Source organism: Oncorhynchus masou, chromosome 13 (genome assembly GCF_036934945.1).
Source record: "Oncorhynchus masou masou isolate Uvic2021 chromosome 13, UVic_Omas_1.1, whole genome shotgun sequence".
Classification (NCBI taxonomy): domain Eukaryota; kingdom Metazoa; phylum Chordata; class Actinopteri; order Salmoniformes; family Salmonidae; genus Oncorhynchus; species Oncorhynchus masou.
In genome coordinates this window covers 22,331,726-22,358,576 of record NC_088224.1, presented here as the reverse complement: position 1 = coordinate 22,358,576, position 26,851 = coordinate 22,331,726, and the positions used below count along the sequence as shown (strand labels likewise).

Here is a 26,851-nt window from a genome sequence, read left to right as displayed (position 1 = left end):
ACTGGAACAGTGCTGTCAGTCAGAAAACTCAGCGAATCATGAAAGACTACTGCCACCTGCAGGAGGAAATGGTCAGGAGCAGGCTTCCATGGGATTATTCTAGGTTTTAGATCAATATATATTCACATATTGATTGTGGCAGTGTAACTTCAATAATATGTGGGAGAAAAACGAAAACATGTCAGTTATACCTAAACAAATGTTTTATGTTTTTGGTGTTATCTAAACATAAGCGTATTACTTACGTATTACGTATTACTTACTGTATCATCACACACTACTAATTTTGGTTTATTCATCAATAAAACCGAATGAAAATATATATTTTCCACTCGGCCGCGTTGGACTGTATACATTTCCAATCAATTATTAGTTACGTATTTAGATTGTTATTGATTATTACAGTTTATGATATTGCTGTGGTTTTTCACATAATTAATTTTAACAAAATATACACTTATTTGGACATTTGTTTGACTTTATTTTATTATATGCCTATAAAAAAAACTGGGTGATGTTGGATTGCATAAAAAATATTGGAAATAACGAAATAGTAATGGAGAAAAATGTGGAACGCAAAGAACCATGAAAGTGTTGATCATTCACCTGGTAGCTGTGTCACCACCTAGAAACATACAGAGAGTATCTAGTATCTGTATGTTCCTAAGTCACCACCACACCTTGTGCGTTTGGTTGGATCATTCGTTGTACCTGCCCATTGAAATTAATGTAATACAAATACCATTGGTGCGCACTAGATCTGTTTGATGCAGTTAAATACAAGGGGACCGTCACCCCGCTTGGCAGGAGGTCTGAAAGGAGGACAAGGATTTGTTGGTTGGAGACATGCAAAACCAAAGATGAAAAGCACGCGGAAAATGGGTGCAGCCACTCACACAAAAGACCCCTTGCTGTAAACAGCTTTGAGCTACAAAAGAACAGCACCCCCATCTTCCTTTAAATGACCCCCCACGACCCCCCTTTCTCTGGTCGAAGTGCATTGTGGGGAAAGTCGTTGCCATTCGACCTCTGTAGGGCCTGCGCGGACGCAGCTAGAACCCTGAAATTCATTATGCGTTTTAAAGCTTTATTTATTTCCGCATAACCTACATACTCTCACCAGGAGGCCAAAGTAGGAAAAAACGATAAACAGACATTTAATTCGGATCCGCAACATAGAATACTTTAATATATCGACATTAGTCGATAGGGATATTGTTAAGAAAGTGGTATATTTTAATATATTAAGAAAATGTCTGGGGAGAGAAACCGCAGGTCGCTGGCGTTCAGAGGAGGTGGATTAGCCGTAACCGGTTCCAGTGGTGTCGGGGGGAGCAACAGTAACAGCTGGGAGGCCCAGGCCTGTCAAGACCGAAATTTGAACGGGAACAGACCAGATCAAGAAGAGGATAGGGATCTGGGGGCAAAAGGACCATCGCAAGAGAGAGTGGAGGGTGGGGGATCTGTCAGCGATAGCACAGAACCAGAGGCGGAGGAGGAAGAGGACCCGGAAGGGGGCAACTGGGCAGACGGGAACGGAGATGATCGTGTCGGTTGGGTGGCAGTAACTGTCAGAAAAGACGAGTCCAGGAAAGGGAGTAACTGGACAGCGGGGAACGGCCTGAACAGCGAGGACAGAGGCGAAGCGGGGAGCGGGGGAGACGGGGATCAGGAAACGGGTGGTGCCAGGAAGTCTTGGGTAGAAATGAGACCGCAGACGTTACTCCAGAAACATTCGCCATTCCAAGCATCATGGCGACAGGAGTTCCCATGGCTCAAATTTTGCCAAGAGACGGGACTTATGTCTTGCTCCTGGTGTCACAACATTGCCACTAAAAACAACGACGAGCTGGTGAAAGGCAGTCGAAATTACAAACGGGCCTTGCTTTTGAGACATCACCTGTCTTCTGAGCACGGAAGGAATGATCCGACCAAACAGGTAAAGTGTCTACAGCGTCATTTATGGTTATTATTTTGAGTTGTGTCTAACTTAGCTAATATTTACGCACAGCTGAGTTTCAGTTCCCTGGCAGTTCCATTTCCCCGCGAGAGGCTATCCAGCTGGCTTCCTAGTTCGCTAACGTTAGCTACTTTTTAGCTAGCTTCTTGCTAGTTCTAATCAGACGTGTTTGATAGTTAATGGTAGCTAGCCTACCCAATGCTCCCATGTTAATCTAAATACCTAGCTACAGCTCACGTTTATTAAAATGTGCTTAATGGTGACATTTATACAAAAACCAATTACTAGCGAAACAAATCTGGCTAGCCTGTAGCCCAGTGACAGTGTGACTCCCATTAACTTGCTATTCCACGTACAAGTAATGGGAGTCACATTTGTGGCTAGCTACCTTAGGGTGTTATTATATATATATATATATTTCCATAGCTTCAGGGACAGTACACATACCAGCTAGCTATCTACTGTTAACATTTGCCTGGAGTTGTATGTTTTCTTCTGTGCCAGAGTATAATGCACTTGCAACCATTCAACAAACGCTTTTGTTGCCCCAGCAACTACCTTGGTTGATTGCTAGCTTGCTTTGCTAGCTGGTGAACCGCACCCCTGCCCCCCCTCCCTTCTCTGTTCTGCTTTGCACAGTGGAGTGCAGAATGACCTCTGGCGCATTTCTCCCCTCTCGTTGGAGCAGCTAAATTAGAGGCATTGTGCTAGATGACTCCCCAGAATCCATAGATGGTGTGTCACGGGCTAGGTTGGACAAGAGGAGAGGTAAATCAAGTCCAAGCAGCTTGACAGCTAGCTACCCCTTCATACCCTCCATTCCTGACCCACATGCAATTCTTTCTGTGAAAAGGTTACAATAGGTTCATACACTATATATACAAAAGTATATGGACACCCATTCAATTTAGTGGATTCGGCTATTTCAGCCACACCCGTTGCTGACAGGTGTATAAAATCGAGCACACAGCCATGCAGTCGCCATAGGTAAACATTGGCAATATAATGGACTCAGTGACTTTCATCATGTCACTGTCATAGGATGCCCCCTTTCCAACAAGTCAGTTTGTTAAATTTCTGTCCTGCTGCCCCGGTCAACTGTGTGTGCTGTTATTGTGAAGTGGAAACGTCTAGGAGCAACAATGGATAAGCTGCGAAGTGGTAGGCCACACAAGCTCACAGAACGAGACTGCAGAGTGCTGAAGCAAGTAAAAATCATCTGTCCTCAGTTGCAACACTCACTACCGAGTTACAAACTGCCTCTGGAAGCAAAGTCAGCACAATAACTGTTTGTCGGGAGCTTCATGAAATGGGTATCCATGGCCGAGCAGCCACACACAAACCTAAGATCACCATGCGCAATGCCAAGCATTGGCTGGGGTGGTGGAAACCTCGCCCGCGTTGGACTCTGGAGCAGAGGAAACGCGTTCTCTGGAGTGATGAATCACGCTTCACCATCTGGCAGTCTGACGGAAGAATCTGGGTTTGGCGGATGCCAGGAGAACGCTACCTGCTGAAATGCATAGTGCCAACTAGAGGTCGACCGATTACGATTTTTCAACGCCGGTACTGATTATTGGAGGACCAAAAAAGCTGATACCGATTAATCGGCCAATTTGAAAAAATATATATTTTTTGGTGTAATAATGGCAATTACAACAATACTGAATTAACACTTATTTTAACTTATATAAAACATCAATAAAATCAATTTAGCCTCAAATAAATAATGAAACATGTTCAATTTGGTTTCAATAATTCAAAAACAAAGTGTTGGAGAAGAAAGTAATGTGTGCCATGTAAAAAAGCTAACGTTTAAGTTCCTTGCTCAGAACATGAAAACATATATGAAAGTTGGTGGTTCCTTTTAACATGAGACTTCAATATTCCAAGGTAAGAGGTTTTAGGTTGTAGTTAATATAGTATTTATAGGACTATTTCTCTCTATACCATTTGTATTTCATACTGTATACTTTTGACTATTGGATGTTCTTATAGGCACTATAGTATTGCCAGTGTAACAGTATAGCTTCCGTCCCCCTCCTCGCCCCTACCTGGGCTCAAACCAGGAACACATCAACAACAGCCACACTCGAAGCATCGTTACCCATCGCTCCACAAAAGCCGCGGCCCTTGCAGCGCAAGGGGAATAACTACTCCAAATCTAAAAGCGAGTGACGTTTGAAACAGCATTAGCGCACACCCAGCTAACTAGCTAACCATTTCACATTGCTTACACCAGCCATTAGGCTGATAGGCTTGAAGTCATAAACAGCACAGTGCTTGCTAAGAGCTGCTGGCAAAACGCACAAAAGTGCTGTTTGAATGAATGATTACGGGCCTGCTGCTGCTCAGTCAGTCTGCTCTATCAAATCAGACTTAATTATAACATAATAACACACAGAAATACGAGCCTTTGGTCATTAATATGATCGAATCCAGAAACTATCATTTTGAAAACAAAACGTTTATTATTTCAGTGAAATACGGAACCGTTTGGTATTTTATCTAATGGGTGGCATCCCTAAATCTAAATATTCTTGTTACATTGCACAACCTTCAATGTATGTCATAATTACGTAAAATTCTGGCAAATTAGTTCGCAATGAGCCAGGCGGCTAAAACTGTTGCATATACCCTGACTCTGCATGCAATTAACGCAAGAGAAATGACACAATTTCACCTGGTTAATATTGCCTGCTCAGCTGGATTAGTCGTTATAACTAGTGATTATGATTGATTGTTTTTTATAAGATACGTTTAATGCTAGCTAACAATTTACCTTGGCTTCTACTGCATTTGCGTAACAGGCAGGCTACTCGTGGAGTGCAATGGTTTGAGCGTTGGACTAGTTAACTGTGCGGTTGCAAGATTGGAACCCTGAGCTGACAAGGTGAAAATCTGTCGTTCTGCCCCTGAACAAGGCAGTTAACCCACCGTTCCAAGGCCGTCATTGAAAATAAGAATGTGATCTTAACTGACTTGCCTAGTTAAATAAAAAGGTATCATTTTTTTTTTATAATCGGAAATCGGCGCCCAAAAATACAGATTTCCGATTGTTATGAAAACTTGAAATCGGCCCTAATTAATCGGCCATTCCGATTAAGCGGTCGACCTCTAGTGCCAACTGTAAAGTTTGGTGGAGAAGGAATAATGGTCTGGGGCTGTTTGTCATGATTTGGGCTAGATCCCTTAGTTCCAGTGAAGGGAAATATTAATGCTACAGCATACAAATACATTCTAGACGATTCTAACTTTGTGGCAACGTTCTGGGGAAGGCCCTTTCCAGTTTCAGGATGACAATGCCCTTGTGCACAAAGCGAGGTCCATACAGAAATGGTATGTTGAGATCAGTGTGGAAGAACTTGACTCCCCTGCACAGATCCCCCGACCTCAACCCCACCGAACACGTTTGGGATGAATTGGATCGCCTACCGCAAGCCAGGCCTAATCGCCCAACATCAGTGCCGACCTCACTAATGCTCCAATGGCTGAATGGAAGCAAGTCCACGCAGCAATGTTCCAACATGTAGTGCAAAGCCTTCCCAGAGGAAGTAGGATTTTATAGCAGCAAAGGGGGGATAAACTCCATATTAATGCCCATGATTTTGGAATGCGATATTCGACGAGCATATGTCCACATACTTTTGTTCGTGTAGTGTATGTATGCTGGCAGCAGCATGGGTTGTCATGGCACCATCTGGACTTTGTCAACCCATACAATTCATGGGTTAATAGTTTTTTTTTATGGTATGTTTTTTATTATATAATTACCAAGCTATACATTGTCAGGTTGTATGTACAGAAGGACAGAAACCATGACAGACCATCACCAAGGGTTCTTTCCCCTAGGCTTGATATCAACTATTGATTACTTGATGATGTTCCCAATACCAAAATGATGAATGTGTATATTGCTGCAAATAAATTACTTTTGGAATATTCATCATAGGACTATGAAACACCCTCTGGGTGAGATGGAACATTCCACTTGTGTAATTACAAAATCTGCCCAACACCATTGCTACCCAAATACAAAGCAATTACTAAAATCCTATCTAACAATGTTGTTAGCTACTGTAGTAATTACAGGGTTTTTACACAGGGTTAAAGAGTAATCACAGCTGTATATAAAAAAAACTACAGAGCCCAGTTTCCTATTTGACATCTATGCCCTATCACCTCTTATCCTGACTCTGATTCAAGCTGTCAGGGGAATTAAGAGCATGCAGCCACAATTTGACTCTAATTTGTCAGTGAAATGCAAGAGGATTGGATCACACTGCCAGACCACCAGGGTTAGTTCAGTCCGATATACGCAATCACTAATCAGAATGACTTAAAGTGAAGGGATCCACTAACTTGTACACATCACTAATTAGGAAGGAAAGCAGTGGGAGGAGGGATTAGTGAAGAAGTAGTCCTCCTCCCTGAAAACAAGACTACCCTGGCTGCTTGGTTAGGGATAGCGAGGGATATCCACCATATAATCAAACACTTTCCTACAGCCTAATTTTATTTCGTAGCTTTGGGAAAAAAATATTTTAGATGCCTTTTAAAATTTCTTGAATTTCTGTGCAGTTGTTAATGTCAAATGTTTTCCCTGTGGTGTTTTCCCCCATATATAGTAGCCTAATGCTGTTTTGAATATAATTCCTGTGTGAACTACATTGTGGCAGCACATGAAATGGCATAATTTTCTTCACCCAATTCCGGACCAAAGTCTGGGGGGGGGCAATTCATCCCTGGAATCCGTCAACCCAACGAGGAGCTATTTGCATTGTTGGGAGGCCTGGAGGCCTGCTCCCAACCCACACCTTAGGGCCAGACACACTGCCGCATTGTTCTAGCATCTGGGGGACGGTCGGGTTAGGGGAGTGTATGGAGCCAGCTGGCCTCAGGGTAGGGATGGGATGGTAGTGTGTAGACACGTTAGCCCAGGGCCCTTGGTAAGTTTTTTATTTTCTGGGATATTGTTCCACAAATTCTACTCTCTGTTTTAAGAGGAAGTGTTTTATATTTGTACTCCTGGATGGTGAGAGATTAGTCAACAGTAGCCTACATCACACAGTTAAGGACTGGTCGGTAGATCTACTGTAAAAGTCGTTTCAATCTGTTTGTATCGGCCTACCCTGCATTTGCAGTCCATTTTAGTAATCCGGCGATAGTAATAGCCTAAACACAGAATTTCACCCACAGAGCATTCGGAAAGTATTCAGACCTTTTCCACATTTTGTTACGTTACAGCCTTATTCTAAAATTGATTCAATAGTTTCCCTTCCTAAATCTCCACACAATAACCCATAATGACAACGAAAAAAAATGTTTTTTAGAAATCTTTAGAACATTTTATAAAGCTGATATTACATTTACGTAAGTATTCAGAACCTTTACTTAGTACTTTGTTGAAGCACCCTATGCCAGCAGCATACCACCATGCATACCACTGCTGGCTTGCTTCTGAAGCTAAGTAGGGTTGGTCCTGGTCAGTTCCTGGATGGGGGACCAGATGTTGCTGGAAGTGGTGTTGGAGGGCCATTAGGAGGCACTCTTTCCTCTGGTCTAAAAATAATAATAATATCCCAATGCCCCAGGGCAGTGATTGGGGACACTGCCCTGTGTAGGGTGCCGTCTTTCGGATGGGACGTTAAACGTAGGGGTGTTAGCCCCGGTGTCCCTGCTAAATTCCCAATCTGGCCCTCAAACCATCACGGTCACCTAATAATCCCCAGTTTACAATTGGCTCATTCATCCCCCTCCTCTCCCCTGTAACTATTCCCCAGGTTGTTGCTGCAAATGAGAACGTGTTCTCAGTCAATTTACCTGGTAAAATAATGGATAAATAAAATAAAATAAATAAAACCCTTGGCAGCGATTACAGCCTCAAGTCTTCTTGGGTATGATGCTACATGATTGGAAAACTTGTATTTGGGGAGTTTCTCCCATCCTTCTCTGCAGGTCCTCTCCAGAGATGTTTGATTGGGTTCAAGTCCGGGCTCTGGCTGGGCCCACTCAAGGACATTCAGAGACTTGTCCCTAATCACTCCTATGTTGTCTTGGCTGTGTGCTTAGGGTCGTTGTCCTGTTAGAAAGTGAACCTTGGCCCCAGTCTCAGGTCCTGAGGGCTCTGGAGCAGGTTTTCATCAACGATATCTGTACTTTACTTTGTTCATATTTAGTCTCCCAATCCCTTTAGTTGAAAAACATCCCACAGCATGATGCTGCCACCGCCATGCTTCACTGTAGGGATGGTGCCAGGTTTCCTCCAGACGTGAAGCTTGGCATTCAGGCCAAAGAGTTCCATCTTGGTTTCATCAGACTAGAGAATATTGTTTCTCATGGTCTGAGAGTCCTTTTAAGCGGCCCTTGTCATATTCCTTTTACTGAGGAGTAGCTTCCGTCGTGTTCTTGGTCACCTCCCTGACCAAGGCCCTTCTCCCCCGATTGCTCAGTTTGTCCAGGCGGCCAGCTCTAGGAGTCGTCTTGGTGGTTACAAACTTCTTCCATTTAAGAATGATGGAGGCCACTGTGTTCTTGGGAAACATCAATGCTGCAGACATTTTTTTGGTACCCTTCCCCAGATCTGTGCCCCGACACAATCCTGTCTCGGAAAACCTGTTTTCTCTTTGCCATTATTGGGTATTGTGTGTAGATTGATGAGATTATAATTTTTTTCGAATCCACTTTAGAATAAGGCTGTTGTGTAATGACATGTGGAGAAAGGGAGGGGTCTGAATACTTTCTGAAGGCACTAGATTTCATTTAGATGATGAACGTCAACGGGCCTCGAGCCTACCAGTACTCTAACCTCATGTTTCCACCATAACATCACTGGGCCTGGCTCACAGTAAATGGCCACGTCAGAGGTCGTCTTCTCACCATGGTATTCTCATTTGGACTCAGCCAGAGCAGTGTGAGAGACCTGCCGATCCAGCAGCACTAACACAGTAACACGTGGCACATCTGGATGAAGGGTGAGCCGAGTATGGAGCCAGAGAGAGTAGTGTCCTAGCCTGGCCTCCGTACCGCCGTACTGCAGCCCAGCTCACACAGCCTAGGTCTACATGCAGCAGTGTAGCAGGCCTGTACTCCAACCATTGTGACCAGTCTGTTACTGTGGCAGTTATTATGGTTAAAACTGCCTGAATACCAGGACGTATCCCCACCATTGTGACCTGTCAGTTGTTGCGTCTTGTTAATCCAGTGAATGTGTAATAACAATAGTCACTTTTACCCCTACCTGTACATATTATCTCTACTACCTCGTACCCCTGCACATTGACTTGGTACCGGTACTCCTTGTATAAAGCCTCGTTATTGTTATTCGTGTTCCTATTTTCTGTTTAATTTGCTCATTGTCTTACTTTATAACTGTGTTGGGAAAGGCTCGTGAGTAAGCATTTCACGGTGAAGTCCACACCTGTTGTATTCGGTGAATGTGACAAATAAAATTTGATTTAAAGATAGTAAATATGCCTCTTTATGCAACCAGGAAGCAGGTGATTTCACCAGAGATGGTTAATCTGCCTGCTCACCCTCCTTCCGTATACACACGCCTTTCAAAGTGTCAATGCCACACCTCTCCAAATACTACCCATCCTGTTAGGGCAGAAAATAAGGTAACCGACTCTCTGGCATTGAGCCCATTGTATGGTTGTGTGGATGATTGAATCATTCTGCGTCGTCCTTCCTGTTATCCTATTCAGGGCTTAGCCCCTCTTAGAGAGCCACATGCAGCCCGTCTCCCTTACACACACTCTCACTCACACACACACACACACACACACACACACACACACACACACACACACACACACACACACACACACACACACACACACACACACACACACACACACACACACACACACAAGTGTCAAGTCAGGGCCTTTCTGGTTAAGTGGGAGCAAAGAGCAGAGCAGGCACAGAGGAGCCAGGGTTTAGCTGCTGTATCTAATAAGTGTGTGAGTGCAGGGCCATACAAAGAAACCCCAGTGAGGCACAAAGCAGCACTGAACAATGAGCCTGCAAGAGAGGAGAGAGCCTGGTATTGTGAGGGTAAATGGGGTGACCTGGCTCTATCTCTTCTTCTCTCTGCTAGCTCTCTCCCGCCCTCTCTCTCCTTTCCTCTAGACCAGGTCCTGCCTAGCGTTAGCTAGCAGCAACAGAGTGCCTTGCTTCTCCTGATAATAACCCCGATCATGCCTGCGCGGACAAGGGCTTCCAGTCACTCAGAGTAGGGAGGGGGGTGGGGACCTCGAAGAGCAGAGAAATGGATTTAATATGAATTACTTGAGCTGAAAACCCAGCTGTGTAAGGAGAGTGGGGTGGGGGAGAGAGAATGCAGGGCTCGAGCAATGTAAATTACTCAGGATTAGGACATCTGCTATGCAATTCCAAACTAGGCAGAAATGTATGTAGGCAGTGTGTTAGTATAGTAACAGTTATGTCAGTCAGTGCAGTGCTGTGCTGTGTACTCCCTCTCTCTGGCTCTCCTCCGTACCAGCTTGGCCTGCTGCCCTGGATGGGAAACTCCCATGTTGGGATAGGGAAGATAGAGGGAGGGATGGAGGTAGAAGAAGAATGAGTTTCTCTCCCATCAGCCATCATATTGACAGGTAGCGGGTGGGGTTTTGGGACAATTAAATCTGTTTCCGTCTGTTTTGATTGGTTATAACACCATTAGCTGCTGTCACAGACCCAGATTAGGCCCTATTCCTGGACACAAAAATCGACGGGATCTGGGAACCTGCGCCATAATTTTCTGCAAAAGTGGGAGTAACAGTAACCTAAGCAGCTCTCTGACTGTATTTCAGTCTACTTTGGAAGTAGTTACCACATTTCCAGTTCCAGGTGAAGCAACACCTCCCCCATTATGGAGCCAGTCAGACCAGTTTCACCCCTGCCAGGTGCATCTCTGTCATTGTCCCTTTCCTTTGTGTGTCCCTAGCCATTAATCCTGCTCATCTATTTGTTTCTCTCTCTCTCGTTCTCTCTGTGTGTGTGTGTGTGTGTGTGTGTGTGTGTGTTGTCTACCAGGAGCTGGAGCGGCCTGGCTGTGAGGACCCCCCCCAGGGGACAGACATGGAAACAGAAGACTACTACAGGAACAACAAACCCAACCAGGACTCCTACTGCTACCAGCTGCTGCAGGAGCTAAACAAACAACGCAAGGGAGGAATCCTCTGTGACGTCAACATCGTGGTGAGTGGAGAGGTGTTCCGGGCGCACAAGAACATCCTCGTAGCCGGGAGCCGCTACTTTAAGACCCTCTACTGCCTGACCAAGAGCGAGAACACTTCCTCATCATCCTCGTCATGTGACCAGACGACCACAGTCACCGACACCCACCTCGACGTGGCGGCAGTGGCAGGTTTCTCGGTCATCCTGGACTTCCTGTATAGCGGTAACCTCCTGCTGACCAGTCAGAACGCCATCGAGGTAATGTCCGTGGCCTCCTACCTCCAGATGACGGAGGTGGTGGGATCGTGTCGGGGGTTCATCAAGGAAGCCCTCAACATCAGCATCAAGCAGGAGGCCCCCGACTCAGTTGTGGTGGATTACAACAAGAGGAGAACGGTGGCCAAAGACGGAGCTGGACAGGTGGGCTCAGACGGCAGCACCAACAAGAAGCCTGGGAGTAACTTCTGGGCCACCAGCATCCTGTCCAAGCTGTCAATCAAAGCCAGTGGTCATGTCCAGGATGGGGAGCAAGCAGGGGGAGGCAGCATAAAGGAGGAGCCCAGTGACGTGGAGCTGTCTGCAGGGGAGGGCTGCGCCCTGGGAAGCTCCAGCTGGGGCTGTGAGAACTCATCCGAGTCTGCTGAGAACGAGCCTCCGAGCGTTCCGGGACCGGGGCCGGTGTTCGTCTGGAACGAGCCGGCTCCCGGGGCTGCGGCGGGCAGGGTGGTGGCGGTGAAGAGGGAAGGTCAGAGGGTGCAGCCGGGGAGCGGGCGGAGGAAGAAACAGATCACGCGGCGGTTCGTCTACAACATCCCACCAGAGCCAGAGGAAGGGTTTGATGAGGGGATGTTCATCCAGCCCTCAGCCTCCTATCCCAGGGAGGACTTCTCCTTCCTCTCTGAGAACGCCGGTACGTCACCTTCTCACACCAGTTCTTTAGGTAGCCAGTTCTTTAGGTAGTCAGACCAAGCACTCAGTCCCCCAACTGACTACACATAAACACATGCACATTCTTTAGGTAGGTCGTACCAACAGTTGTTTAGATTACCAAACAGCAGCCCTGTTTTAGAGAACGTGTAAGCCTAGCATTTTCTGTTTAGTTCCTAGACTGACATGGTATGACGACCATACCTCTAGTCATGGTATTTAGTTGGTGGAGGTCTGAGTTAGTCCAGAGGTCAGTCCTGTTCCACTGGACATGGCAGCCTGCTAGTGCTAGTCAGAGACTAGAAAGAGTCACAGTACCCTGAGCAGACCTGGTTTCAAATCATTTCAAATACTTTATCTGCGTTTGATTTGAGCTTGCCTGGCATAATGGACCAATAGAATAGTCCCCAAACTGGGGACTGAGGCCTCCCGGGTGGCGCAGTGGTTAAGGGGCACTGTACTGCAGCGCCAGCTGTGCCACCAGAGACTCTGGGTTCGCGCCCAGGCTCTGTCGTAACCGGCCGCGACCGGGAGGTCCGTGGGGCGACGCACAATTGGCCTAGCGTCGTCCGGGTTAGGGAGGGTTCGGCCGGTGGGGAAATCCTTGTCTCATCGCAGCCCAGCGACTCCTGTGGCGGGCCGGACGCAGTGCACACTAACCAAGGTTGCCAGGTGCACAGTGTTTCCTCCGACACATTGGTGCGGCTGGCTTCCGGGTTGGATGGCGCTGTGTTAAGAAGCAGTGTGGCTTGGTTGGGTTGTGTATCGGAGGACGCGTGACTTTCAACCTTCGTCTCTCCCGAGTCCGTACGGGAGTTGTAGCGATGAGACAAGATAGTAGCTACTAAAACAATTGGATACCACGAAATTGGGGAGAAAAAGGGGTAAAATTCAGCAACAAAAAAAGAATACCCCCCAAACTGCAAAACCCACCCATCTGGCAGGCTTGAGCAAACGCTGGTGGTGTTTGAAAGATTTCGAATGGTATTTGAACCCAGGTCTGATCCAGACTAGAGGTCGACCGATTATGATTTTTCAACGCCGATACCGATTATTGGAGGACCAAAAAATGCCGATACCAATTAATCGGCCAATTTTTTTTATTGTAATAATGACAATTACAACAATACTGAATGAACACTTATTTTAACTTAATATAATACATCAATAAAATCAATTTAGCCTCAAATAAATAATGAAACAAGTTCAATTTGGTTTAAATAATGCAAAAACAAAGTGTTGAAGAAGAAAGTAAAAGTGCAATATGTGCCATGTAAGAAAGCTAACGTTTAAGTTCCTTGCTCAAACCATGAGAGATGGTTCCTTTTAACATGAGTCTTCAATATTCCCAGGTAAGAAGTTTTAGGTTGTAGTTATTATAGGAATTATGAGACAATTTCTTTATATACGATTTGTATTTCATATACAGTGGGGAGAACAAGTATTTGATACACTGCCGATTTTGCAGGTTTTCCTACTTACAAAGCATGTAGAGGTCTGTCATTTTTATCATAGGTACACTTCAACTGTGAGAGACGGAATCTAAAACAAAAATACAGAAAATCACATTGTTTCATTTTTAAGTAATTAATTTGCATTTTATTGCATGACATAAGTATTTGATCACCTACCAACCAGTAAGAATTCCGGCTCTCACAGACCTGTTAGTTTCTTTAAGAAGCCCTCCTGTTCTCCACTTATTACCTGTATTAACTGCACCTGTTTGAACTCGTTACCTGTATAAAAGACACCTGTCCACACACTCAATCAAACAGACTCCAACCTCTCTACAATGGCCAAGACCAGAGAGCTGTGTAAGGACATCATGGATAAAATTGTAGACCCGCACAAGGCTGGGATGGGCTACAGGACAATAGGCAAAGCAGCTTGGTGAAAAGGCAACAAAAAAAAACAGAAATTCAAGATGACGGTCAATCACCCTCGGTCTGGGGCTCCATGCAAGATCTCACCTCGTGGGGCATCAATGATCATGAGGAAGGTGAGGGATCAACCCAGAACTACACGGCAGGACCTGGTCAATGACCTGAAGAGAGCTGGGACCACAGTCTCAAAGAGAACCATTATTAACACACTACGCCGTCATGGCTTAAAATCCTGCAGCGCATGCAAGATCCCCCTGCTCAAGCCAGCGCAAGTCCAGGCCCGTCTGAAGTTTGGATCATCCAGATGGTCATTGGCAGAGGAGGAATGGGAGAAGGTCATGTGGTCTGATAAGACAAAAATAGAGCTTTTTGGTCTAAACTCCACTCGCCGTGTTTGGAGGAAGAAGAAGGATGAGTACAACCCCAAGAACACCATCCCAACCATGAAGCATGGAGGTGGAAACATCATTCTTTGGGGATGCTTTTCTGTAAAGGGGACAGGACGACTGCACCGTATTAAGGGGAGGATGGATGGGGCCATGTATCGCGAGATCTTGGCCACCAACCTCCTCTCAGTAAGAGCATTGAAGATGGGTCGTGGCTGGTCTTCCAGCATGACAACGACCCAAAACACACAGCCAGGGCAACTGAGTGGCTCCGTAAGAAGCATCTCATGGTCCTGGAGTGGCCTAGCCAGTCTCCAGATCTGAACCCAGGAGCTGAAAGTCCGTATTGCCCAGCGAAAGCCCCAAAACCTGAAGGATCTGGAGAAGGTCTGTATGGATGAGTGGGCCAAAATCCCTGCTGTAGTGTGTGCAAACCTGGTCAAGAACTACAGGAAACATATGATCTCTGTACTTGCAAATAAAGGTTTCTGAACCAAATATTAAGTTCTACTTTTCTGATGTATCAAATACTTATGTCATGCAATAAAATGCTAATTAATTACTTAAAAATCATACAATTCTGGATTTTTAGATTCTGTCTCTCACAGTTGAAGTGTACCTATGATAAAAAATTACAGAGCTCTACATGCTTTGTAAGTAGGAAAACCTGCAAAATCGGCAGTGTATCAAATACTTGTTCTCCCCACTGTACATTTGATACTTGGATGTTCTTATAGGCACTTTAGTATTGCCAGTGTAACAGTACAGCTTCCGTCCCTCTCCTCGCTCCTACCTGGGCTCGAACCAGGAACACATCGACAACAGCCACCCTCGAAGCAGCGTTACCCATGCAGAGCAAGGGGAACAACTGCTCAAAGTCTCAGAGCGAGTGCCGTTTGAAACGCTATTAGCGCGCACCCCGCTAACTAGCTAGCCAGCCATTTCACATCGGTTACACCAGCCTCATCTCGGGAGTTGATAGGCTTGAGGTCATAAACAGCGCAATGCTTGAAGCATTGCGAAGAGCTACTGGCAAAAGGTACAAGAGTGAATGAATGCTGCTACCATCGCTCAGTCAGACTGCTCTATCAAACCTTAGACTTAATTATAACATAATAACACACAGAAATACGTGCCTTAGGTCATTAATATGGTCGAATCCGTAATCCGACAGTCCTTTTTCGCGATTGTGCACAGCATCGATTATATGCAACGCAGGACACACTAGATAAACTAGTAATATCATCAACCATATGTAGTTAACTAGTGATTATGATTGATTGTTTTTTATAAGATAAATTTCATGCTAGCGAGCAACTTACCTTGGCTTCTTACTGCATTCGCGTAACAGGCAGGCTCCTCGTGGAGTGCAATGAGAGGCAGGTGGTTAGACCTTTGGACTAGTTAACCGTAAGGTTGCAAGGTTGAATCCCTGAGCTGACAAGGTAAACATCTGTTGTTCTGCCCCTGAACAAGGCAGTTAACCCACCGTAGGCCGTCATTGACAATAAGAATGTGTTAACTGACTTGCCCAGTTAAATAAAGGTGTAAAAAAAAAAAAAAAAAACTGTCCAAAAATACAGATTTCTGATTGTTGAAAACTTGAAATCGGCCCTAATTAGTCAGCCATTCCGATGAATCGGTCGACCTCTAATCCAGACTGAAGGCCCCACGCCCTCCACTAGCCGTATATCTTTTTAATTAGCAGCCAGCCTGGTATGAGTATGGCCAGCCTGTCCTTTTTAAGTCGGCCCCACTCCTGTCCTCATCCTGCCGCACCATACCTCAGAAATCCTGGGTTGTCTCTGACTCTATGAGCCTGTCACGGCCACACACACACGCTCACACACCGGGCCAGCTCTGCCCCCATTAAGCAGTGTGCTGTATGGAATGATATCATGCATTGAGGGGGGATTTCACTCCTATTGCAGGATAAGGAAGTAAAGCAGGGGACACATTCTTCCTCCAGGTTCCTTTAAACGCAACACAAATCTTCTTCTCACATGTTTTATTGTGGCGAGGGGTGTTGCAGTCATTAATGCAGCAACACAATTCCCAAATGTGTCACTCTGACCTCCCGTTCTGTCTCTCTTCAGCCTGGATCTATGTATCAGAGATGATCCAGTTCCCCTGTAACTGTAGTAGTATGGGTTACTATGAGGAGAATCTGCGGTTTAGCATTAGTGCACAATATTTTTATTTTTTTATTTATTTACCTTTATTTTAACTGGGTCACCGTTGAGACCAAGATCTCTTTTGCAAGGGAGCCCTGCATATACACTATTTACAAAGTAGAATACAATATAATACAAATATTCCAGAATAACAATCACATTCCTCAGCAAGGAGGTCCCCACTCCCCAATCAACATTTTAAACTGCCAGAGAGGCACCAGAACATCCAGTTATAGGGAACTCTGTTGATTGTTCCATACATGGAGTACAAATAAATTGAATGCAGATTTACCCAACTCTGAGAAGACCAAAGGGATTTTTAAACAACATTTTGCAATGGATAAATGAGCGTTTCTTATTGGATAAGTCTCCCTGTTTCAATCTGTTTTCTTCTGTTTGGTGCCGAATGAACACTACCTAAGATTCAGGAGACCAGAGGTCCATTCCTCTGCTTTACCATAGCAGAGTTTCTGGATTTATGGCTTTAAATTCTAGGTTCCTCTCTAAACAAGGCCGTTGGATTGTTTTAAAGTGCGGGCTGCCTGGTTGCTGCCTCTTTACACACACACACTAAATAACCTCCCAATCCCTTGGAGGTGCAAAGCTGTCAGGATCTGCCCCTCCCTCCCTCCCTAATCCCCCCTAATGCACTGGGGCTGTCCTTACCATTCCAAATATTGACCCAGGCAGGCAGAATAGAGAATGGGACCAGTGGTCAGGTACTTAACAATGGGCTCTGAGGGCCAGGCCCAGAGCTATGGCTAATTAAGCCTGTTCAGTGTAACATGATCCTCAGTGAAGGGCTGAGAGCTTCAGCCTGGCTTAATCCACAGCCCAGTGGGAGAGGCTGCTGAATACAGTGGCCTGGCTAGAGGAAGTGTTCTACAGACAGACAGGCAGGCAGAACACGGGCAGCTCCAGGGTCGTATTCATCAGGGATTAGGCACCAAACAGAAAACACAAAAGCAGAATGAAACAGGGAGGATCTACCTCCACGACTTGTCCAATAAGTCATTTTCTTAATTTATTTTAAAAACATTTTTCCTACAGTGTGCCCTGCTGAACACGACCCTGGGGATAGGTCTGTAAACTGGGGGGGGGTGGGGGGTTGTGGGGCCTGGTCTTTTGTGTACGTAAGGTAAGGTCCTTCTGCCCCCCCCCAAACCTTTCAGCCCCTCTGATCATCTCTTTGTTTCTCCTCTCACAGAATTGGCCAACCAGATCCAGTACAGCCTCCTACAAGACTCCTCCCAGCAAGGAGAGTCCTGGGAGAATGGTAAGATCTCTTCTTGTATAAGCTGCATGTACCTACTATTATACACTCTAGTAGTTGGCTTAGTATCTGTTCAGAAATATGTTCAGACTTTGGTACTTACAGATTAGAGATTACTGTACTTATGATCGATTTTGTTTTCAAACCTTATGTCATGAACCTAAATCGGTGGATGGTTAATATGATTGTGATCAGTGATCGGAAAACCTATTCTAAGTGGCTCTGGATCAGAGTGAAACGACTAAAATGTAAATATCCCACAAGGTGGTGGAACACACTGTATCCTGTTGAACACGAACAGCACAGGTGACCTGCTTTTCCTCAGCCCCCTGGCAACCTGGCCTGCTTGACAACGCTTTGTGTCTCGGCACAAACAAAGACAAAGGCAGAACCCTATCGTTCAGGTGGCTGTGCTGTGGCACAGAATAGCACAGAGCCTTGCCAAATCAATTAGTTAACTAGTCACAAACTATAGCTATCCTTGGGGTTGTTTTGTAGTTAGTGTGGTGTTATGATTCTACTTTTTCACATCATCGATTCCTCAAATATCTTTCTTCACAATTGTGTAGTTGCTTATCGAGGCTGTAATGTTTGCCCACTTTAATTTGAATCGTGTTGATATCTTGTGAAATGTGTTCATAGCAGCCGAGGCACTGCATTTCCGAACGTTTTCTTCAAGATTCTTTCCTTCCAACACGAATCTGAAATGTTTCATGTCAGTGGGTTAATGGTAAAACAATGACATGTTTTCAGTAGGGAAATCACATTACACGTATTTTGTTATGTCCCTTAGGCAGTAGTTGCCATGGCAACTGATACAGTTTCTTGTATTTTATGGGGGTAACTCTGAGTGACTGTTTTCCCTTTCCATAAACACCATGGTAACATGATATCCCCTCACTAGGGACCCCCTCACCCCACCACCACACCCAACATCTCCTCTCTTCTACTGAGAAGTGAAGAGCAAAGGGCTTGTACCACCAGAGACCCGGGGTGGCTCGTTAACTAACTGCTCCAAATTCCTCCCTTCATTGTCTGTCAAATGTGGGTTTGAGCAGCTGAGTAGAAAGCAGCCTCCTGACTCATAACCTGTTTGTGTTTTTCTTCTCAGGCGAGTCGTCCGACACGGCCCTGAATAAGCTCAAGTGTCCCCATTGTAACTACATCGCCAAGCACCGGAGAACACTAAAGAGGCACCTCATCATTCACTCCGGCGTCCGCTCCTTCAGCTGTGATATCTGTGGCAAGCTGTTCACCCGCAGAGAGCACGTCAAGAGACATTCCCTGGTAAGACCCTACACACACATCACCGTGTCATAGCCTCCCTCTACACTGTCACCTTCCCGTCAAGAGACATTCCCTGGTAAGACCCTACACACACATCACCGTGTCATAGCCTCCCTCTACACTGTCACCTTCCCGTCAAGAGACATTCCCTGGTAAGACCCTACACACACATCACCGTGTCATAGCCTCCATCTACACTGTCACCTTCCCGTCAAGAGACATTCCCTGGTAAGACCCTACACACACATCACCGTGTCATAGCCTCCCTCTACACTGTCACCTTCCCGTCAAGAGACATTCCCTGGTAAGACCCTACACACACATCACCGTGTCATAGCCTCCCTCTACACTGTCACCTTCCCGTCAAGAGACATTCCCTGGTAAGACCCTACACACACATCACCGTGTCATAGCCTCCCTCTACACTGTCACCTTCCCGTCGAGAGACATTCCCTGGTAAGACCCTACACACACATCACCGTGTCATAGCCTCCCTCTACACTGTCACCTTCCCGTCAAGAGACATTCCCTGGTAAGACCCTACACACACATCACCGTGTCATAGCCTCCATCTACACTGTCACCTTCCCGTCAAGAGACATTCCCTGGTAAGACCCTACACACACATCACCGTGTCATAGCCTCCCTCTACACTGTCACCTTCCCGTCAAGAGACATTCCCTGGTAAGACCCTACACACACATCACCGTGTCATAGCCTCCTCCCTAAGACCCTACACTGTCACCTTCCCGTCAAGAGACATTCCCTGGTAAGACCCTACACACACATCACCGTGTCATAGCCTCCCTCTACACTGTCACCTTCCCGTCGAGAGACATTCCCTGGTAAGACCCTACACACACATCACCGTGTCATAGCCTCCCTCTACCCTGGTTAGTAGAGGGCCTGAAAGGGAACATCACCTCCCCCCAAACATAGCTGTCCTCCTCCACATTCTCACCTTCCCCCAGACACCTGAGTGGGGTTGCAAAATGACAGTTACTTTCTCAAGATTCCCAGGTTTTCCAGAAATCCTAGTTGGAGGATTATTGTATTCAGGAGGTAATTATCAGAGAATCCTGAATCTTCCAACCAGAATTTCTGGAAAACCAGGGTATTTTGGGAAAGTTACCACACCCCCTCAGTCCCTAAAACACCCTGCACCTGAGTCTACCTCCACACCCCCTCAGTCCCTAAAACACCCTGCACCTGAGTCTACCTCCACACCCCCTCAGTCCCTAAAACACCCTGCACCTGAGTCTACCTCCACACCCCCTCAGTCCCTAAAACACACTGCACCTGAGTCTACTTCCATACCCCCACAGTCCCTAAAACACATTGCACCTGAGTCTACCTCCACACCCCCTCAATCCCTAAAACACCCTGCACCTGAGTCTACCTCCACACCCCCTCAGTCCCTAAAACACCCTGCACCTGAGTCTACCTCCACACCCCCTCAGTCCCTAAAACACCCTGCACCTGAGTCTACCTCCACACCCCCCCAGTCCCTAAAACACCCTGCACCTGAGTCTACTTCCATACCCCCACAGTCCCTAAAACACCCTGCACCTGAGTCTACCTCCACACCCCCTCAATCCCTAAAACACCCTGCACCTGAGTCTACCTCCACACCCCCTCAGTCCCTAAAACACCCTGCACCTGAGTCTACCTCCACACCCCCTCAGTCCCTAAAACACCCTGCACCTGAGTCTACCTCCACACCCCCTCAGTCAGTCCCTAAAACACCCTGCACCTGAGTCTACCTCCACACCCCCTCAGTCCCTAAAACACCCTGCACCTGAGTCTACCTCCACACCCCCTCAGTCCCTAAAACACCCTGCACCTGAGTCTACCTCCACACCCCCTCAGTCCCTAAAACACCCTGCACCTGAGTCTACCTCCACACCCCCTCAGTCCCTAAAACACCCTGCACCTGAGTCTACCTCCACACCCCCTCAGTCCCTAAAACACCCTGCACCTGAGTCTACCTCCAGTCACCTCCACCCCCTCAGTCCCTAAAACACCCTGCACCTGAGTCTACCTCCACACCCCCTCAGTCCCTAAAACACCCTGCACCTGAGTCTACCTCCACACCCCCTCAGTCCCTAAAACACCCTGCACCTGAGTCTACCTCCACACCCCCTCAGTCCCTAAAACACCCTGCACCTGAGTCTACCTCCACACCCCCTCAGTCCCTAAAACACCCTGCACCTGAGTCTACCTCCACACCCCCACACCCCCTCAGTCCCTAAAACACCCTGCACCTGAGTCTACCTCCACACCCCCTCAGTCCCTAAAACACATTGCACCTGAGTCTACCTCCACACCCCCTCAGTCCCTAAAACACATTGCACATGAGTCTACCTCCACACCCCCTCAGTCCCTAAAACACCCTGCACCTGAGTCTACCTCCACACCCCCTCAGTCCCTAAAACACCCTGCACCTGAGTCTACCTCCACACCCCCTCAGTCCCTAAAACACCCTGCACCTGAGTCTACCTCCACACCCCCCAGTCCCTAAAACACCCTGCACCTGAGTCTACCTCCACACCCCCTCAGTTCCTAAAACACCCTGCACCTGAGTCTACCTCCACACCCCCCCAGTCCCTAAAACACATTGCACCTGAGTCTACCTCCACACCCCCTCAGTCCCTAAAACACCCTGCACCTGAGTCTACCTCCACACCCCCTCAGTCCCTAAAACACCCTGCACCTGAGTCTACCTCCACACCCCCTCAGTCCCTAAAACACATTGCACCTGAGTCTACCTCCACACCCCCAGTCCCTAAAACACCCTGCACCTGAGTCTACCTCCACACCCCCCAGTCCCTAAAACACATTGCACCTGAGTCTACCTCCACACCCCCCCAGTCCCTAAAACACATTGCACCTGAGTCTACCTCCACACCCCCCCAGTCCCTAAAACACATTGCACCTGAGTCTACCTCCACACCCCCTTAGTCCCTAAAACACATTGCACCTGAGTCTACCTCCACACCCCCCCAGTCCCTAGAACACCCTGCACCTGAGTCTACCTCCACACCCCCTCAGTCCCTAAAACACCCTGCACCTGAGTCTACCTCCACACCCCCTCAGTCCCTAAAACACCCTGCACCTGAGTCTACCTCCACACCCCCCAATCCCTAAAACACATTGCACATGAGTCTACCTCCACACCCCCCCGGTCCCTAAAACACATTGCACATGAGTCTACTTCCATACCCCCACAGTCCCTAAAACACCCTGCACCTGAGTCTGCCTCCACACCCCCTCAGTCCCTAAAACACATTGCACATGAGTCTACCTCCACACCCCCTCAGTCCCTAAAACACATTGCACCTTCCCCTAGCTACTCACATTCCCTGTTGAGTAGAGGACCTGAGTCCTTCAGACATCCTCGCTTGCCTCTACACACCATGTCCTTATGACCATGTTATCTTTGATTTCTTTAATTACTTGTTTTTAAATCACACCACCTCCCTCTTCAAAACATTATCACACATACACACACACCCATCCATACTCTGTCCTCCACCCTCCCATTCTCTCTCCCCCTCATCACTGTCCTCCATATTCTGTCCTTCCTCCACCTTCTCTCTCTCCTCCTCATCACTGTCCTCCACCTTCTCTCCTTCCTTCCTTCACCTTCCCTCTCTCTCCTCCTCATCACTGTCCTCCACCTTCTCTCCTTCCTCCACCTTCCCTCTCTCTCCTCCTCATCACTGTCCTCCACCTTCTCTCCTTCCTTCCTTCACCTTCCCTCTCTCTCCTCCTCATCACTGTCCTCCACCTTCTCTCCTTCCTTCCTTCACCTTCCCTCTCTCTCCTCCTCATCACTGTCCTCCACCTTCTCTCCTTCCTCCACCTTCCCTCTCTCTCCTCCTCATCACTGTCCTCCACCTTCTCTCCTTCCTTCCTTCACCTTCCCTCTCTCTCCTCCTCATCACTGTCCTCCATCTTCTCTCCTTCCTTCCTTCACCTTCCCTCTCTCTCCCCCTCATCACTGTCCTCCATCTTCTGTCCTTCCTCCACCTTCTCTCTCTCCTCCTCATCACTGTCCTCCACCTTCTCTCCTTCCTTCCTTCACCTTCCCTCTCTCTCCTCCTCATCACTGTCCTCCATCTTCTCTCCTTCCTTCCTTCACCTTCCCTCTCTCTCCTCCTCATCACTGTCCTCCACCTTCTCTCCTTCCTCCACCTTCCCTCTCTCTCCCCCTCATGACTCTGTCCTCCACCTTCTCTCCTTCCTCCACCTTCTCTCTCTCCTCCTCATCACTGTCCTCCACCTTCTCTCCTACCTTCACCTTCTCTTTCTCTTCCCCTCCATGACTCTGTCCTCCACCTTCTCTCCTTCCTCCACCTTCCCTCTCTCTCCCCCCCATCACTCTGTTCTCTATTCCGACAGAACTTGAACAGAGCATTAACCTTTGTCTCGCTCTCTCCCCCCTCCCCATCCCTACAGGTGCACAAAAAGGACAAGAAGTACAAGTGCATGGTATGTAAAAAGATCTTCATGCTGGCGGCCAGCGTGGGGATCCGGCATGGCTCGCGGCGCTACGGCGTTTGTGTGGAATGTGCAGATTCCCACCAGGCCACACAGGAGGGCCTGGAGTCCCTGGAGGGGTTCGTCCGTGAAGACGATGACTTTGAGGAGGGAGGAGAGGGGGAGGAGCCTGACGAGGACATGGCTGAGGAGGGGGAGGAGCCCAACGACAACGACCAATCCAACTGGGAGGAGGGTGACACTGGTGCTGCCCTTGAGAACGAGTAGTGACTTGCTCAGATAGAAACAAAATAATTGACAAATTATACATTTTAAAAAGCTGGTAAACAATCAAAGTGCTATCAAACCTTGAGGTTATTTACACGGTTCAGTGTATGAGACAAAGAGAAGCTTTGGTAGCGAGGGACTCCAAGATGTACAGATATTCTATGTGTCAGACTCTGAGCTTAGTGCTCACTAGAGAAAGAGATAAATGAAATATTGAAATCAGGTTTAAGGTGCTGTATTTTATTTTTGGGGGGAGGGGGTTGGTGGTGTACAGCGGTTTAAGTTACGATAGGCCAATCATCTTTAAAATAAATGTTAATTATTTAATTTATGAAAGAAGTTATTATGGTCTTATTAAATATACTTTGTTTTCTGTTTTGTTGTAAACTGCTATCAGAGAAGTTCCCTTTCAGATTTGGACTTTCTGTCAAGTCTGAAAGTTTATTGTTAGCTGCGTGTTTTAGCATAAAGTACGTCAAAGAAAGAGAGCATTATTTGCCGACAGGAAGATTTTCTGTTTAGATGCTCTGAACATTATAATTTTATCTTTTATCTTTTCCATGCACAAATCTTGGAACCAAAAAATCTGTTTGTGACTAATTTATCACAGCCATATTTATGAGTTTAATTTAAGTGGGCTGTGCTATGTGCCAAGCAGAACGCACACCAAGATTTAGCAGGAAATAAGAAAACTACTGAAAAATGCTGAGAAAAAAATATGAAAGGGATACTTCGGTATTTTGGCAATGAGGACCGTTATCTACTTCCCCAGAGTCTGATGAAGTCGTGGATACAATGTCTATGTCTCTGTGTCCAGTATGAAGGAAGTTAGAGGTAGTTCCACAAGTCAATACTAACTAACTTTAGCACAGTGACTGGAAGTCTATGGGACTCTACTCACCTGCTAGCAGATACCCATAGACTTCCTGTCATTGCGCTAACGCTGGTTAGCATTGGCTCTCGACAGTAACTTCCTTCATAATGGACATAGAGACAAAAAATAGTATTCACGATTTCATCGACTCTGGGTAAGTAGATAAGGCCTCATTACCAAAATCTTGTTGTATCCCTTATAAAGCAGAGAGAAAATAGAAAGTGATTCATAAAAAAGCAGTGAAAGTATATGGGGAAATGTTATTTGCTAGCTTTGTATGAATCACAGCACCACACAGTAACACTTTATAAAGCATTTTGACATTAATTTAAAGCTTGAATTTTGCCAAATGATGGAAATGATTGGTGCTGTAATGCTTATGTCGCAAAATACTGGACCTACGGCTGTATATGATGTTTCTAATCATGAAGCTTGAAATGACTCAGTTATATGTATTAATCAGCTCTCTATAGAACACTGTTGTGCTATTGTCTTTTTTATTTAATGCTCACACACTCACATACCATTTTGTAGAACTACCGACAGTACTGGACCTAAGTTAAGAAGATAACTTTATATATATATATATATATATATACATATACATATATATATATACATGGTTTATGTTAGGTACTGAGTATATATATATATATGCTATTATTAACTTGAACGTTGGGTGTAAGGTGGTATTTGAAGAGTGCCGATAGATCATTATATGTGATTTATGAAGTCTGAAAGAGAAACTCCATTTTCAAAAGTGATGATATTTTTACAATCAGTTTTTATTGAATTTGTTAAGTCCTTTTATTTTGTCTGCCAGGTAGGAAAACACTTTGTTAGATATAAAGTGAAGCTCTATGGCCATCATAGACATGCACTTACTTATTTGTTTGGCGTTCATGAAAATCATTTAGTCTTTTTTTGCTTCCCCAAAGGTCTGAATGGAATATATTAAGACAGTCTTTTCTCTTCCATGCGGAACATTTTTTTTAAGACATTTTGTTATTTAATATTATATTGACTCCAAAATGCAATCAAGACTGTTAATTTCTATCTGTTTGTCCAAACAAAATAGTTTATTATTGTTGAGATGATGTATTAAAAAAAGCCAGGTAAATTCTATAGTGTGTAGATCCTTGCTTGTGTATGTAATCGTCAGATTTAAATGTTTTTATAAAAAAAATAATCATTCACTTTACCCTAGATACATATATAGTTTTATTTGTCCTTTACAAAGATGTATTTACTTTTCCTTTTTATTTCATTAAGAACATATTTTATAAGAAATATGGATTGTTTGAAATGTAGGAACAGCAGTTTCTGTCCATATGCAGTGGATATATATTGAAGTGCTAAAATTATACAGAAATGTTTGATCTCCCTTTTCTCAAAGTGGAAATGTATTTAAAGGAAACCTATAATAAGTTTCTCATCCCTGTTTGTAAAATATGATTTACCTTCAAATCACTGTGGGGAAAAGAAAATGTAAGTAGTTGATTTTACTTAATGAAACACAGTCCGCTGCAGTCAGCTTGTTTAAAACCTTGGCCTGGCTTGGTGTCGTGTCTTGGTTGCATTCAGAAGGCACACAACGGAAAACAAGTGAAACGTGGAGTTGCTATCCTATCTGTACTTGTCCAATAAGAAACACTGGTTTTTGTTTTCCGTTGCAAAATGTGTTGCTACGTTGTGCCCTAATGAACACAACCCTAGCCTTCCTCTCTCCTCTCTGGGTCTGTGTGTGTGTGTTCACACCTGTGCTTATCCATTTAACCACCCTGTTTCTTGTTTTTCTACTATCCTTTGACTCCCTTACTGTACAACCGATGATCTCAAGATGATGTATTGTTTTAGATTTTATTATGCTGTACTATAATGGACAAAACAAACAAAACACTAATACAGAAACAAGCTTTTTTTAAAAGGTGTATTTTTCAACTCTCTTTTCAAACTACAGTGATGCAAAACCAATGGGCCTTTCTTGGGCTCAATCCCAAACACAAAACAAGTCAGGTTACTCTTTATATGTTTTTTCAAGGTTTTCAAAATTAAATTCTCCTTTTTCTGTTTCAATTGTACTACTGTTCCTCTATAATACATTTTAAAAAATAAAACTTTGATAATGCTTAAA

The 26,851-nt window shown here is 45.7% G+C and overlaps 1 protein-coding gene across 1 annotated transcript; it reads left to right on the top strand.

Moving 5' to 3' along the window:
- The first annotated feature begins 1,009 nt into the window (after nucleotides 1-1,009).
- Nucleotides 1,010-26,851, top strand: LOC135551905 (zinc finger and BTB domain-containing protein 10-like). The gene is made up of 5 exons (XM_064983183.1): nucleotides 1,010-1,939; nucleotides 11,000-12,053; nucleotides 17,721-17,789; nucleotides 18,898-19,073; nucleotides 23,535-26,851. The coding sequence occupies exons 1-5, from the start codon at nucleotides 1,253-1,255 to the stop codon at nucleotides 23,841-23,843; spliced, it is 2,295 nt and encodes a 764-aa protein (XP_064839255.1). The 5' UTR covers nucleotides 1,010-1,252; the 3' UTR covers nucleotides 23,844-26,851.